We start from the raw sequence: 17,384 nt of genomic DNA on the forward strand, positions 1-17,384 counted from the left end.
AAAAAAAAAAAAAAAAAGATTCTGGTTTCAGAAGAAGCAGTGAGTTTGGAACTCTTACCACCTATCATCTAAACAAAGTCCAGAATCTTAAAATCAATGGAGGAAAGGAGGATTATTTAAGAAACTGCTTCAGGACAGCACCATAGATACATGAAAATCATCATCATCATCATTGTCATTACTTTTTGCACACCTTACATAAAAATAAATTCCAGATGAAGCAAAGATTTAAATATAAGAAACTGATATCCTTAAAGTCCTAGAAGACAACTGGATTATTTAAAAATTACTCTCAAAGAGAAAGGCCCCTCTCTGTTTATGACACAAAAATGTCCAGAAATCATAAAAAAATATATTGATAACTTTGACCACATAGAAGTTTAAAAACTGTACAAGGCAAAAATCTAGACAAATATATAAACAAAATTAAAAAACTGGAACAAACTAAATAAAAATTCTATAACACATTGATATAGAAAAAGCATTAAATTTTGTAATCTCTAGATCATTCTTCAAAATCAGTAAAAAGAAACCAACAACTCTATAGAAAAATAGTGAAAGGGTATGAACAAGTCATTAAAAAAAATACAGATTGTTTTAATTTTTTAATGGATTTTTTTTTTTCATGTTTCAGTAACAAAAGTACAAAGGAAGGTGGAGTGAAAAATGTCCTCCCATTGCAACTCCCCAGCACCTAGTAATGCACTCTGGAGGTGACTGATATATAATCTCCTATAGATGTTTTATAGAAATAGAAGCATATTCATGTCTATACATATGTGTATGGTGTATTTGCCTTTTTGATTATACAAATGGTCATATGCTATGCAAACTATTATATGCCTAGTTTATGTTACTTTTAATAAATTCTGGAGATCATTCTCTAAATATTTAAATTTATTGAGGCATCTGGTATTAAAAGATGCAGAGTATTCTATGCTAATAGTGTGTATTAACAGATGTATATGTTGCTTGTTATATTTTGCTACTATAAATTATGTACCAATAATATCCTTTAAATATCTCTATGCACATGAACAATTACATCTGTAGTAAATACTTTGTCACCCATTTACATCTTTTGAATTTTGTACTGTTCACATAACTAGTCAGTAAATGAATAGCTACGTTTTAAAATAAAATTGAAATAAAGAGATATATGAAAAGGAAAAAAAGAAACCCAAAGTGATTGGTATAAGGAAAGAAAGTATGATAATGTGACTATTTCCAAAGGAAATTTTTCATTTTTCTTTGTGGGTTTTCTGCCTAGTGCAAGTCCTCAACTGTTTATTATGGTGGTTAATTTGGTTATTGAATTATCAATTTATAATTAGTTATAAATTACTAATAAAATATGTATTAAAAAAAAACACCTCACTGCCGCTGAGTCAATTTGACTCCTAGCAACCCCTCCTTGGGCTTCCAAAACTGCCTCGGAAACCCAAGGGAAGGGTGACTATGAGTCAGAGACGACTTGACGACGGCACATAACAACAACAGCACATCTCTACTCAAGTAGATTGCCCAACCTTCTCCCAAGGAGTGGCTGGTGGGTTTGAACTGCGAGACTTCTGGTTAGCAGTCACATGTGTTAGGCACTAAATGTGTACAGATGAAAGAAATGCAGAAGTAATCAGGTTCCAGTTGCCTATACAGGAATTCCCCTAACAACTTAGCTGTTTCAGTGTGTAACTTGTAGTTAATTAGTATTTTGTTAACTGTGTTGCCCTATTCCCCAATCAAGCCAAGACCAGAAGAACTAGAAGGTGCCCAGCTACCACTGCTAACCGGGCTGAAAGGGATCACAATCAAAGCTCCTGGATAGAGTGGAGGAAAATGTAGAACTAAACTCAAAATCATAAAAATGACCAGGCTCATTGGTCTGATGAAGGCTGGCGGAACCTTCGAGACCTCTTTCATGCTAGGAACTGAAGTTAACCTCCGTGACTGAACTTTCCTTCAAAAGACAGATAGGCCTATAAGGTAAACAATAATACCAGGAAAGTATGCACTTATTAGAACAATCAAAGAGGATAGCATTTGCCCAGAAATAGAGCTAGGAAGACAGGAGGGGATGGGAAGGAAGGATGAAGGAAAGGAGAAGTCACAGGGAAGGAGTGGGAAGAAGCTGTTGTAGTGTGGGGATTGCAGTAAACGTCACAAAACAGAAAGTGTATGTAAACTTTCACCCAGATCACAATTTAAAAAAGAAAAGAAATCTATATAAAGTGGGAAACTGATAGAGTATATTCTTCTCTTCCCCATAAGAAAAACAAATTCTCTTTCAGTTAAGATCTTGTTTAACTGAATTCCCAAGGGAAGTGAAGGAAAAGAAAGTGGTTTTTGCAAACTTCAGAGGAAACATTCAGATTAATTTATTCTTTGCAATAAATACTTGCCTACCACGGACCAAAGCATTTGAATCTAAGCAATGATCTGTTTTCTTCTTTAGCATGGTGTGGTGCAGAATACAAAACAGGAGCAGGCAAGCATGCAGGCAGTTTCTTTTATCTCTCTTTTGTTTCTTTGCAAGGTTATCATTTAATGAGATTGTGTAAGGAAGCATGATTGTTGTGTACTGGAGCTTGCTGCAGTATCATAAATGTTCCAGTTTACTTCTTTGACACTTAAGATAATGAGTGACTACGTCTGGCAATATTTTTGCTTTCCTCATTAGGGTAAAATCTTCCCCCTTCTAGCATCACAATGTATCCACTTAGAAAATGGATAATTGCATCATATTTGGAAGTTCCACTACTACCCTTAAGAATGAATGCCATTAGAAATGAGTGTGGGATAAACCAAAGGTGCCAGGGGCATTTGAAATGTTCCAGAAGCTATTTAGATTTGAAAAGATCTGTTTCCTCATTACCAGTTGCTCTCTGAATAGTTCCTTCTAGCTCAATGGTCTATGAACCTGTTTTTATTAGTATCTTTGAAGTGAATTTCCCTTCTGTTTCTTTAAATGTATCCCGAGTCAATATAAAAAAACAAACAAAAAACTTGTAAGATAATTTTTCTTAATATATGATTGGGTTTTAATTTTAAAATACACTGTGAATTATATTTCCCCCATGATTGCCCTCGTATAAGAAGTCCTCGTGGTGCAGTGGTTAAAGCACTTGGCTGCAAACCAAAAGGTCAACAGTTTGAACCCACAGCCCCTCTGCAGGAGAAAGATGAGGCAGTCTGCTTCAGTAAAGAAGCAGATTGAAAACGCTGTGCTATTGTTGTTGTTAGTGCCATCGAGTCGTATCCGACTCATAGCGACCCCATGCACAGCAGAACAAAACACCACCCGGTCCCGCGCCAGCTCCATGATCCTTGCTATACTTGAGACCATCACCCCCGCCACCGTATCAATCAATTTTGTTGAGAGCCTTCCCCTCTTTCGTCGACCCACCACTTTACTACGCATGACATCCTTCTCCAGGGAATGGAACCTTCTGACAACATGACCAAAGTAAGTGAGATGAAGTCTGGCCATTCTCGCTTCCAGGGAGCATTTCGGGTGCACTTCCTCCAGGACAGATCTGTTAGTTCTTTTGGCAGTCCACGGTACTTCCGGTATTCTTCACCAGTACCACAACTCAAAAGCATCAACTCTTCATCAGTCTTCATTGTTCATTGTCCAGCTCTCACATGCATACCAGGAGATTGAAAATATTATGGCTTGTGTCAGGCACACCTTAATCATCAAGGAGACATCCTTGCTCCTCAGATGATCCTCCTTTATCATCAAGGAGACATCCTTGGAAGAGGTCCCTTGCAGCCAACTTGCCCAGTGCTATACGTCGTCAATCTGTCAATTGTGTCAGTTGTGTCAGGTCAATTGTGTCAGGTGTCATCCTTGGAGAAGGATGTCATGCTTGGTAGGGTGGAGGGTCAGCGAAAGCGGGGGAGGCCTTCAAGGAGATGGATTGACACAGTGGCTGCGATGATGGGCTCAACTATAGCAGGGATCATGGAGCTGGCATGGGATCAGGCAGTGTTTTGTTCTGCTGTGCATGGGGTCGCTATGAGTCGGAAATGACTCTACAGCACCTAACAATAACAACAACAACAACAACATACGTCATCAAATGTCCTGACTGCCACTTCCATTGGCATTGATTGTAGAACCAAGCAATGTGAAGTCTTTGACAACTTCAATCTTTTCTCCATTTATCATGATGCTGCTTATAGGTTCACTTGTGAGAATTTTTGTTTTCTTTATACTGAGATGTAATCCATACTGCAGACTGTATTCTTCAGTCTTCATCAGATCATCACTTTCAGCAAGCAAAGTTGTGTCATCAGCATACCGCAGGTTGTTAATGATTCTTCCTCCAATCTTGACGCTACATTCTTCTTCATATAGTCCAGCTTCTCAGATTATTTGCTCAGCATACAGATTGAATGAATATGATGAAAGGATACAACTCTGATGCACTCCCGTCTTGATTTTAAACCATGCTGTTGTTGTTGTTGTTATGTGCCTTCGAGCCGGCCCTGACTCATAACGACCCCTCCTTGGGTTTCCAAGGCAATATCACTACAGAGGTAGGATTGCCCAACCTTCCTTCCGAGGAGTGGCTGGTGGGTTTGAACTGCCAGCCTTCTGGTTAGCAGTCAAGTGCCTTAGGCACTATGCTACTAGAGCTCCTTTAAACCATGCAGTACCCCCTTATTCTGTTCAAACAACAGTCTTCAGGTCAATGTACAGGTTCCTCATGAGCACAATCAAGTGTTCTGGAATTCCCATTCTTCTCAATGTCATCCAGAATTTGTTATGATCTACACAATCAAATGCCTTTGCATAGTCAACAAGACACAAGTAAACATCTTTCTGGTATTCTTTGCTTTGAACCAGGATCCATCTACCAGCAGCTATGACATCCTTTGTTCCACATCCTCTTCTGAATCCAGCTTGCACCTCTGGAAGTTCTCTGTCAATATACTGCTGCAACCGTTTTTTAATTATCTTCAGTAAGATCTTACTTGTGTGCGATATTAATGATATTGTTCGATAATTTCCACATTCTGTGGGATCACCTTTCTTTGGAATGGGTACAAATATGGATCTCTTCCAGTCAGTTGGCCAGGTAGCTGTCTTCCAAATCTCTTGGCATAACTGAGTGAGTGCCTCCAGCAGGGCATCCATATGTTGAAACATCTCAATGGGTATTCCATCAATTCCTGGAGGCTTGTTCTTTGCCAATTCCTTCAAAGCAGCTTCAATTTCTTCCTTCAGTACCACTGGTTCTTGATCATATGGCACCTCCTGAAATGGATGAAGATCTACCACTTCTTTTTGGTACAGTGACTCCATGTATCCCTTCCATCTTCTTTTGATGTTTCCTTCATCATTCAATACTTTGCTAATAGAATCTTTCAGTATTGCAACTCAAGGCTTAATTTTTTTCCTCAGTTCTTTCACCTTGAGAAATGCTGAGCATGTTCTTCCCTTTTGGTTTTCTAACTCCACATCTTTGCACATTTCATTATAGTAATTGGCTTTGTCTGCTCAAGCTGCTCCTTGAAATCTTCTGTTCAGCCCTTTTATCTTGTCATTTCTTCCATTTGCTTTAGCTACTCTCTGCTCATGGGCAACTTTCAGAGTCTCTTCTGACATCCATTTTGGTCTTTTCTTCTTTTCTTGTCTTTTAAGTGACCTCTTGCTTTCTTCATGGATGATGTTCTTGATGTCATCCCAAATTCTTCTTGTTTTCAGTCATTGGTGTTCATTGCATCAAATCTATTCATTAGATGGTCTCTAAATTCAGGAGGGATATATTCAAGGTTGTATTTTGGCTCTGGTGAACTTGTTTTAACTTTAACTTCAACTTCAAGTTGAACTTGCACATGAGCAGTTGATGGTCTGTTCCACAATCAGCTCCTGGCCTGATTTTGGCTGAAGATATTGAACTTTTCCATTGCTTCTTACCACAGATGTAGTCAATCTGATTCCTGTGTATTCCATGTGGTGAAATCCACATGTACAGCTGCCATTTGTGTTGTTGAAAAAAGGTATTTGTAATGAATAAGTCATTGGTCTTGCAAAATTCTATCATGCAATTTCCAGTATCAGTTCTGTCACCAAGGCCAAATTTTCTAATTACCAGTGATACTTCTTTGTTTCCAACTTTTCCATTCCAGTCACCAGTGATAATTAACACATCCTAATTGCATAGTGGCTAAAGCACTTGACTGCTAACCAGAAGGCTGGCGGTTCAAACCCACCAGCCACTCCTCGGAAGGAAGGTTGGGCAATCCTACTTCCATAGTGATACTGCCTCGGAAACCCAAGGAGGGGTCGCTATGAGTCGGGGTCGACTCGACGGCACACCACACACACACACACACACAATTGCATGTTCAGTCAATTTCAGACTGAAGAAGCTGATAAAAATCTTCAATTTCCTCAACTTTGGCTTTGGTAGTTGGTGCATAAATTTGAATAATAGTCGTATTAACTGTTCTTCCTTGTAGACATATGGATATTATCCTATCACTGACAGCATTGTACTTCAGGACAGATCTTGAAACATCCTTTATGATGATGAACACCACACCATTCCTCTTCAAATTGTCATTCCCGGCATAGTAGACCACATGGTGGTCCTAGCAGTCCATTTCAGTTCACTAATGACTAGGATATTAATCTTTATGTGTGCCATATCATTTTTGACAACTTCCATTTTTCCTAGATTCATGCTTCATACATTCCATTTTCCAATTATTAATGGATGTTTACAGCTGTTTCTCCTCAATTTGAGTAGTGCCACGTCAGCAAATGGGGGTCTTGAAATCTTCATCTCATCCATATCATTAAGGCTGGTTCTGCTCTGATGATGCAGCTCTTTCCTGGTCCAATTTTGAGTCCAACCTAAGTGGCTTATCATCCTGCATTGTATGGGACAATGTTTCCAGGCTATTCATAAAGTTGAATAGTAATGTATCAGACAGTGTTTCTCTGCTATTCACAAGGTTTTCCCTTTCCAATTCTTTGAAAAGTGAATGGCCTCCTCCTTCTTCCTAGTCTGCCTCAGTCTGTAAGCTGTTGAAACCTGTGTACCACATGCAGCTCTGCTGGGTTTGAGACACTGGTGGCACAGCCCGAAGCCTCACAGCAACATGCCATCACAGTAGGACAAACTGACAGACAAGTTTGTCTCCCTTAGCTGTTCAAACCTCTCCACCCTCCACTTACATAGATCCCTGCCTCTTTCCCACCACTTGGAAGGGGTGTGGCCTGGGTCCCTGTCCTTACCTGGATCCCTGCCTCTGCTCCCTCACTCTTTAGTCTTCTTTATTCTTTCTTTATACACTCCAGGGAGATATCAGTCATGGGAGAATAGAAGGACTGTGTATGTACAGGCAGACAGCTCGGGGAGTAGGAATGCATGGGAGGGAAAGACACAGGGAAGAGGTAACTATGGGGAAGAAAACCCCATGGAGCAGTTCTACTCTATCCTATAGGGTTACTATGAGTTGGAATTGACTCAACAGCAGTGGATTTTTGGGCTCAAATAGTGGATATTCATTCTCAACAAACATCATTAGGAACAGTGGCTATTCAATCTAAAATGTCTCAAAGACCCCAATCATTAACATTGAAATAATAATGTTGAAAAGTTTTTACTCACAGATTCTCCACTGTCTCAGCTGGCACTGTTGTTGTTGTTGTTATGTGCCATCAGGTCGGCCCCGACTCATAGCAACCCCTCTTTGGGTTTCCGAGGCAGTATCACTACGGAAGTAGGATTGCCCAACCTTCCTTCCGAGGAGTGGCTGGTGGGTTTGAACTGCCAGCCTTCTGGTGAGCAGTCAAGTGCTTTTAGCCACTATGCTACCAGAGCTCACTAGTGAACCTTAATTATGCTTTTATTGTCTAGTATAATTTTGAAAAGTACCTATTAAAGAGATGTTTTTGAAGAGTATTGTGATGTATTTCAGAAGTGGCAAGCTAATTATCTTTAAATAGCTATAGATACTTTTTGAAGCAGAAAGATATATAACTAATATCTGCAGATATAAATGTCTTCAAGTGATATCTTTAGATATTTCTAGAAAGGAATTAAATGACAGTGTCTGCTACAGTGGATACTAGATGCTGGATGAAGAGATTGTTTTAACATAGCTGTTATTACTATCTTCATCAGTATCAGTAAGATCTGATTAATCCAAATCTTTGGACCACATAAATCCTGAGTCATTTGTGAAGGTCAGAAACGGTCAGCTTAAGAAAAAAAATGGCTTTTATCACAGTTGTACATTGAGGCAATACAGATCATTTAAAACCTAGCACTCACAATGGATGGAATAAAACGATGTTAAAAATTCTTTTTGCATTCAAACTCAAATAAAAAAAAACTTGAAAAGGATATTTTATTCTGTAAATTATTTTACTTATAGCCAATGAAAAGCTGTTGACAATAGTTTGTTTTCCGTAACCAGCAAATGGTAAGAGTGTCTAGAAAGAAAATTCAAGAATTAATGTTATACTATATATGCATACATTATGAAATATGTATGTGAAGGTAACTGAGGTTAAGAGACTGCACTGTCCCTGGGATGCTAGGGAACCATCCTGTCCTGTTGTGGGTCAACTAACATTTTTTTTGTTTTGCTACAGTGTACTAAGCCCTGAGGACATTACCTCATTAAATGTTCAGTAAATATTGTTCCCTATTCTCATTCCCTTTTTCTCTTCTATATTTTGCATATGAAAATATCCAAGTGTTCCCTGAAAGCTTTTCTTTTGTTTCTGTGAATTTTCTTTTGTTTTTGTGAACATAGCATGCTATGTTGTATTGTCTTGGTTACTTAATATAAACTTTCTTAGATGGCTTGTTATAAGACAAACTAATTCACATTCTTCCACTGTCCATTAAGAATAGAATGTAATACAGGTTTTTCTCTTATAGGTTGTGGGACTGGAAAGTATCTTAAAGTGAACAGCCAGGTACATACCCTGGGCTGTGACTACTGTGGGCCATTGGTAGAAATTGCCCGAAATAGAGGATGTGAAGTCATGATATGTGACAACCTTAATCTCCCCTTTAGGGATCAGGGTTTCGATGCCATCATCTCTATAGGAGGTAAGGCAGCTGGTCACAAGTTCACTCTTTGCCATGAGAATAGTATAACATGGTTGAGGCCACTCTAACAACTCAACATCTATTCTGTGTACAAAGGTCTATATCATTCATTTTACCTATTTAAAATTATATATATATATATATATATATATATCAACTGGTTGAATTATGTAGCTAATAACTATCAAAAGCACTTATGGTATGTGTGATTATTATAGCTAGTTAAACCATATTATTAGATACATTTTGATGATTCATTCTGATTTCTTTTACTTACGAGTAAGAAAGTATTAGAGAAATTGTATGCACTCAAAGTAGTACTTTGTTATGTTGAGATGAGGACAGATTCCTCCAACATGAAGTAGATTTTCAGGAGTCATGTTACTTTTCTTCAGGCTGAAAGAGTGTCCGTTATTAACTGAGTATCATAGGATTCACCTGCTGAGTGTGACTTGGAAGAATGTGTCATCCAATCTGCCACTCACTGGCACTCAAGTCATCCAAGAAGATAGCTCCCTTGTCTTAGATTACATTGTTTTTATAATGCTACTCAGCTCCCTTACTACCAGAAAACGTTCACTAATCTAGGGAAATGTGTACCTTGTATTGCTCCAATAAGTGTACCCTTAAAATACCCATGCCAAAAAAATGAAAAGACACAGCTAAAACCCATGCCTAAAATATACACAAGTAAGTCTCATTTTACCTGATCGGTATTCCTGAAACATAGTGTGTTAGTCACCTTTGAAATATGCTTGAAAAATTTGTCACTTAAGGAAATCCTGTGCAAGTTTTTTGCACAACCAAAAACACTTTTCAAAGCAAAGTATCTGATCTAATACACTTTTTAAAAAGTTAATCTATTTTAAAATAATAAGCACCATTAAAGGAGCTCTGGTGGCGCAGTGCCTAAGGCATTTCACTTCTAACCAGAAGGTTGACAGTTCAAACCCACCAGTCACTCCATGGAAGGAAGACGGGGCAATCTATTTCTGTAAAGATTTACCTCCTCAGAAACACAGCGGGGTGTTTCTATGTGTTGGAATCAACTTGGATGGCAGTGAGTTTGTTTTTTTGTTTTTATAAAGCAATGTGATCCTATATATAACTGATTACTATTCATGATAAAAATACAGAATAAGATTGCTTCCTCTGTCCTGAAATGGACCAGAAATTGACTTATTCAACACCGGATGGGGATTATACCTTTTGCGTAGGGGTGGGAGGCAGTTCCATAATCTTAGAACTACTTTGGATTTACAGGAGATGGTTGCCATGGATATCTGCTCTATGACAGCTCAACTTCATTGCAGTGGAAACTGTTAGTTCCATTTTGGTTGGAAGCATTAAGAGGAGAGATTCTTGTTGATCTAAATAACACTGTACAGTGCTTGGAACCCTTAGCAGAAAGAAAAGTTTTTGGCTTGGTCTTTTCCCCTATAACTAGAAATGGGAGAGAGAACAGAGAAGTGTATTCTGTGCCCCACATTTGTGTACATGTTTTAGGCTCCTTAAGGCTAACAACATCCAAGTGATGTTAACACTATTAGGGCCTTGTGGATATTGACCCTCTTGCTCTGGGAAATGCTCCATGTGTGCAAAGTTCAATCCTTCTCCACTTGAAGCTGAAATCTCATGCCTCACCATCAGAGGAAACAGAGCACATCTGGTTACTATTTTCTAATTAAAAATGTTTCTTTAAATGGAAAAATAGTATGTGTTTTTATTAATAGTAACTATAAATTAACACAGTGTGGTAATTATCAGTTAGATTTCTCATTTAGAACTCTGTTATGAAGAATTTCTATAGACTTTCTCTCTTATGCCCACATATGTACTTACCTAATTACAGTTATATGTGTTGGGACTTCTTACTTAACATAAAAAATATATATTTTTTGCTTTCCATGCCTCTTAATAATAATGTGAGAGCTAAACATCATACCTAGTTATAAATTCCTTATGTTTTACTAACAGATAGGAAAATGAAACAGTCTTTCTACTTACTTTTAGAATAGTCTGGAAAAGTTCTAGGGACATTTGGCAATATATTAAAATAGTATGAAATCAACTATATCTTTTATGAAAGTAGTTCTGATGTTGCCCTCCCAGGAGACATTTGAGGATGTCTGGAGGACTACTAGCATCTAGTGAGTGGGCCTCCCACAACAAAAAACTAAGTACCCTGAAATGACAATGGAGCCCAGGTTGAGAAACCTTGCCCATAGATTCTGTTTTAGATACACAGAATCATTAGAGAGACAAGGCATACACATGTGAACAGTAAAATAATTATATATCAAGATATAACAGAACTTTAAAGATGATCTTGTGTAACTTTCCATCTGATTCTGGAATCCAGTAATTGAATTCAGCCTACTTATTTTCTGGACTCTCAACAGGAAAACATTGCTATAGGATAAACATATTGACTTATATTTTTGCCTTTAAGTTGTGATTATATTTTTTTAAACAAAATGGGGCAACTTTTTAACCCTTTAAAAAGTCAACATATTTTCCTGACATTGACAATTCCATATAAATACATCCTTATGTCTTATTTTAGTTACATTTACAATATTTCTTAATGGAACATGTATGTATATATATATATAGGTGCTCTGGTAGCATAGTGCCTAAAGCACTTGACTACTTGATTGCTAACCAGAAGGCTGACAGTTCAAACCCACCAGCCACTCCCTGGAAGGAAGGTTGGGCAATCTACTTACATACTATATATATATGAATAAGTATACATATATTTATATATATATATATATATATATATACACACATATATATGAATAAATATTTGTACTCTTTTTTTAAAAAAATATTTGTCTTAAATGTGGTTACTTAATTCATGTTAAATATACATATAAAAACACAAAAGAATTTCAGGTATTTTCTGGGTTGAATTGTGATATTTCAAGTATTGGAGATGAAGTGATACATGATAAATTCTTAATAAATAAATGAATATAAAGACTTTCTTCCTTAAAACAAAACAACAGCAACATAATTTTTTGGTAAGCCCTATGTGGTCCAAACTGTTAATACCTTCAAGTCTAACAGAAAGATTGAAGGTTCAAGTCCACGCAGAGGCACCTCAGAAGAAAGCCCTGGTCATCTACTTGTGAAAAATAAGCCACTGACAACCCTATGGAGTATGGTTCTACTTTGACATATATGAATTCACTTCATGGCAACTGTTTGTTTTGTTTGTGTATTTAAAAAGAGACCTAAATGTTAAAATAATCCTGTTTTAGTGATTTTTTTTCTTGTATGGCAAAAAAAAAAAAAAAGATTTAGAAAACATACCATAAAAGTTCAAAATGAATAAGGTGTAAATTATAGGAGATATTAATGAGGAGTTGGAGGTAGACATGAATATTTTGAGTCTTTCTTAGTTTTGTCCCTTGTCCCTCTTGCCTCATTTTAACTCAATGACCAAGACCCTGCTGCCATACTTTTAAATTAACAACTATAAAGGGATCTTTCCTTGGGGGAAAAAACAATCTGAGACCTAGTGAGATAAAATGATTGGCCAAGGGTCACAAGTCTAGTTGCAGATAGATCTAGGATGAAACACACCGGTGTCCTATTCATCCAACACGTTTCCACCATGTACCCCTAGCTGTCAGACATCGCTGCATGGTAGGGTGATTATGGTAAGATTAGAGGAGCTGTTTCACCCTCTCTCTACATCCTCACTCCTCCTGTCTGAACAGGAATATTCAGGTTTTCTTGGGACTAATTTCCTACCCGAGATATGTGGTAGGCATGGGTGTGGAAAAAATAATTGGATGTTTTCTCTTGGCAGAGTACTTGATTAAACTCCCCCAGGAGCTAACAGATTAGCACTTTCTATATATTGATGGATAAAAATGTGCCTAATAACACACTTAAGACTAGGTAAAGCCAGTTCTACCTGAATTTCACTTTGACTTTGCAGGGATTAGAAATAAAATGATGACCAGTCAGATGATTTTTTTTTTCAATATACATAATCATTTTATATTATATTAAAATTATAATCCATCATTTGGACTTCTGTTGGGCTGGTTATCTTTGCATTACCTAAACAGAAAAGCAATCATTATCATTTTTCTTTATTTCTATTTGCCTTATTAATTGTGTTAACACCAATTATTGCTATTAACCATAGTACCTAACAACACCTAACAACACCTAACAACACCAATGTTGCTATTAATCCTTGGGTGCTTTAGAAGGACAAATTACTCATTAAAACAATTCATTATTTTATAGAGTTCTACCAAACTTACAGATCCCTTTAAAGTGTTATTAATTCACCCTGGTTTTCCTGATTAATCTTAGAGATGATTTATTCTAGGTTTCTTACTTATAGATGAAGAAATTGGAAATCTATAGAACTTAAAAAGCTGGCCCAAAATTACCTCCTAAGTAGACACACCAAAGCTAGTGATATGTCTCTCCTAAAACTAGGCTTGGGAGTGTGGTTATACAGTGGTTAAAGTGCTCAAATAGGAACCAAAATTTCAGTAATTTGATCCTACCAGCCACGTGGCAGTCTACTTCCACAAAGATTTATAGCCTTGGAAACCCAATGGACAGTTCTACTCTGTAAGAATCTGCTTGATGGCAATGGGTTTGATTTTGCTTTAAAGCTAGGCTATTTCTACCACCTGCCCTACCATATAAAAATTTCATCACTGTTATACAGGAAATACTAGTATATAAATGCATATGTTTGTGTGTATACACATTGAGATCCAGTTTCTTCTTTTTCAGTCATACATCATTTCTCCACAAAACAAAGAAGAATCAGAGCAATAAAAGAAATGGCTAGAGTCTTAGTTCCCGGGGGCCAGCTGATGATCTATGTTTGGGCTATGGAACAAAAGAACCGTCACTTTGAAAAGCAAGATGTGCTTGTTCCATGGAACAGGGCCTTATGTTCCCAAGTCTTCTCAGAACCCAGCCAGTCTAGGAGAAAGAGGCACTGTGGACATGCAGAAACGAGCCATCCATACCATCCTGCTTGCTCTGAGTGTAGCTGTTCCGGTTGTTTTAAAGAAAGATGTGATCCAAAACAGTCCCATAGCATAGACCACTACATGGCCAGAAGCTGTTGTGTAAATATCTCTAAGGAAGGTGAGGAAGAAAATGGATTCTATAACACATTAGGCAAATCTTTTCGTTCCTGGTTTTCCTCCAGATCTTTGGATGAATCAACACTGAGAAAGCAAATGGAAAGAGTGAGACCCTTGAAAAACACAGAATTTTGGGCCGATGGCACTATCTCAGTTCAGCCTGCCAGACATTCTAGTCTAGATTTAGGTCACCAAGAGCCATATTCAACAAAAGAGCAAAATTTAGATGAGGAAGTGTTTGTTTCTTCCCAGAAAAATGTGCAGTGGCTGAGAACACAAGGCCCACTGAAGCATTTCAATGGAGACCATCATGGAGAAATTAGGAGAAATGGAGATGGTCATTTTCTGGATGGCATGAATACCAATAAGGATTGTATGGGTACAGGTAACTTAGAAGAAGTTAACCCTTCTCCTAGTAAAATATTAAGAAAGAGTTCTACAGTTGATTCCACAGATTCCATCCCAGATGACACAATTTCTGTTGAAGAGCAACAACAAGATATTTTGGATTCCAGATCCTTTATGCGCTACTACCATGTGTTTCGAGAAGGCGAGCTCGATAGCCTGCTGACGGACCATGTATCAGAGCTCCACATTCTGAACTCTGGGAATGATCATGGCAACTGGTGTATTATTGCAGAGAAAAAGAAAAATTATTATTGACTGGATCATTTTAGACTACTCTAAAAGGTGAATCATGTTCTTTTCACTAGGTTTGGTATCCAGTTTTGTTATTTTTTTTAATCCACTTATGTTTTGGTCTGTAGAGACTATGACTTGATCATCTTTTTTAATCTGTGAGTAAGAGTAGTTCCTGCTACCTAGTTGTTGTTGTTATAAAAATAAGTCATTGAAAACCCTATGGAGTATGGTTCTACTCTGACATACATGAATTCACTTCATGGCAACTGTTTGCTTTGTTTATGTATTTAAATAGAGACCTAAATGTTAAAATAATCCCGTTTTAGTGATTTTTTTTTTCTTTTATGGCAAAAAAAAAAAAAAAAAAAAAAGAAGAAGATTTAGAAAACATACTCATAGAAGTTCAAAATGATTAGGTATAAATTGTGTTGTTGTGTGCCGTCAAGTCGGCCCCGACTCATAGCGACACCTCCTTGGGTTTCTGAGGCAGTATCACTACGGAGGTAGGATTGCCCAACCTTCCTTCCAAGGAGTGGCTGGTGGGTTTGAACCGCCAGCCATCTGGTTAGCAGGCAAGTATCTTAGCCACTATGCTACCAAAGCTCCCATTGCTTAGAAGATTCTTAAAGGGGCTTTTAGTATGTAGACCGTGAAGTATGTGGGTCTTAGGAGTTTCTGCAGTACCTAAGTGGTATTTTTCCCAATGTTATTGGAAGCATGAATTCCCAGTTAAAAGACCAATTATGACTAATGAGGAGTTTCCCTCTGGAATGATGCTTCTCATATGGATTGAAGAGATACTTATGAAATGAGACTCTGGTTGAAGCACTATTTTCTTTTGGCTCTGAGGATTGTTAACAAGCAGGATATTTGACCTTGGTGGTGATAAGGATGGGATTTGTCATTAGATTCTTAAAAAATAAAACCCAGGCTTTTTTTTTTTTTTAATAAAAGCAACTATATTTTATTGGGAGCTCTGGTAGCATAGTGGCTAAGACACTTGCCTGCTAACCAGACGGCTGGCGGTTCAAACCCACCAGCCACTCCTCGGAAGGAAGGTTGGGCAATCCTACTTCCGTAGTGATACTACCTTGGAAACCCAAGGAGGGGTCGCTATGAGTCGGGTTTGACTTGACGGCACGTAACAACAACAACAACAACAACAACATATTTTATTTCTTATAGCAGGGATTTAGATAGGAATAACTCCTATTAATTAAAGGTTGAATTTCTGCCTCTTTGTAGATAAATGGCCAGTAGTCGTAGAGTCAGTCCTGACTCATAGTGACCTCATGTGTGTCAGAGTAGTAGTCTGCTTTGTAGGGTTTTCAGTGGCTCATTTTTCAGAAGCAGATCACCAGGCCTTTCTTGGGAGGCACCCCTGAGTGGACTGAAACCTGCAGTCTTTGTCTAACAGCAGAGCACATTCAATAAAGTGGAGGGGCCGGTAAAATGAGATGGATAAACATGATAGCCACGGCAGTGGACTAGACAACATGCCGTTCTGTTATACACGAGGTCAGCATAACTCAGAGCCACCTCCACAGCAACTAACAACAACACAGACAAATGAATAGATTGAGTGTCGTGTAATCACTGCATCTGTCTGGATTTAACTATGAATCTTTTTAAATCCTTGCCATAGATTCTGAGACACAGATAGAATTAGGAAAGGATTAGAAAACTTGGAGAAGCTAAAATAGGCTGACCTAGGAATATAGTCTTGGGCAATTCCTTAGTTTCATCACTAGATGAGAGTCCAATTTTTGTTTTATTTTTCCATTAAAGTTAACTAAATTAGCTAAAACTTCATTTGTTTTCTTCATTGATTGTGCTCAAACTGAAAATAATGATGCTACTTCCAAAGAAATTTGAAAGATTATTTCAAATATGTATCTGGAAATTATTGTTGGGTTTAACTCTTTTGGTCTTAAAATAATATTGCATTCATAATCACCTTCTTGGTTGATGAAGTTGTCTGTTTGAGAGTGATACATATGATTTCTATTATTAAATGCACATTTTGTATTAAAGGAATAATGAGAAAAAACAGAGAAGTTTAATAAGTTAAAATTAAATTCAGTGTGTCTTCCATTTCTTAAATTAGGACATTAAACCTTGAAGAATGAGTGCTTTTCTTAGTAAAATAGAGATTCCCAGAGTGGAGATGTTCTTACAAGTAGGGTGTGATGGCCTTTGTATGAATGGATTTTTCCTTCCCCTGAGTCTGGTTGTCACATTTACTTTTAATCCTAGGCTTACAGCTAGAAATCTGTGTTTGAAGTCATGTCTTTCTAGGCTAACCTACCATTTAGAGGTCATTATACAGAATTCAGTACATTAATCTGTGCCAGAATAGCTTCTGGACTAACCTGTATGAGCAATCTCTTAAACACACATGCACATCACTTTTTATAAAAGAGTTCTGTAGACTGGTTCTTGGGAGAAAACATTTTCATGTAATTTTGGCAGGACTGTAAATAAAACATCAGTAATAATCGTGTTCTTTCAATCTTCCTTT

The 17,384-nt window shown here is 37.5% G+C and overlaps 1 protein-coding gene across 1 annotated transcript in view; it reads left to right on the plus strand.

The window, feature by feature from the left end:
• TRMT9B (tRNA methyltransferase 9B (putative)) overlaps nt 1–14,884 on the plus strand; it is an 18,081-nt gene extending 3,197 nt beyond the window's left edge. The window contains exons 2-3 of the mRNA XM_007948880.1: nt 8,910–9,083; nt 13,860–14,884. Coding sequence (XP_007947071.1) covers nt 8,910–9,083; nt 13,860–14,884 — 1,199 coding nt within the window. The remainder of the gene's footprint in view (nt 1–8,909; nt 9,084–13,859) is intronic.
• Nucleotides 14,885–17,384: the final 2,500 nt, after the last annotated feature.

The sequence above is a fragment of the Orycteropus afer genome, unplaced genomic scaffold, assembly GCF_000298275.1.
Source record: "Orycteropus afer afer isolate SDZICR_OR568_19922 unplaced genomic scaffold, OryAfe1.0 scaffold00230, whole genome shotgun sequence".
Classification (NCBI taxonomy): Eukaryota; Metazoa; Chordata; class Mammalia; order Tubulidentata; family Orycteropodidae; genus Orycteropus; species Orycteropus afer.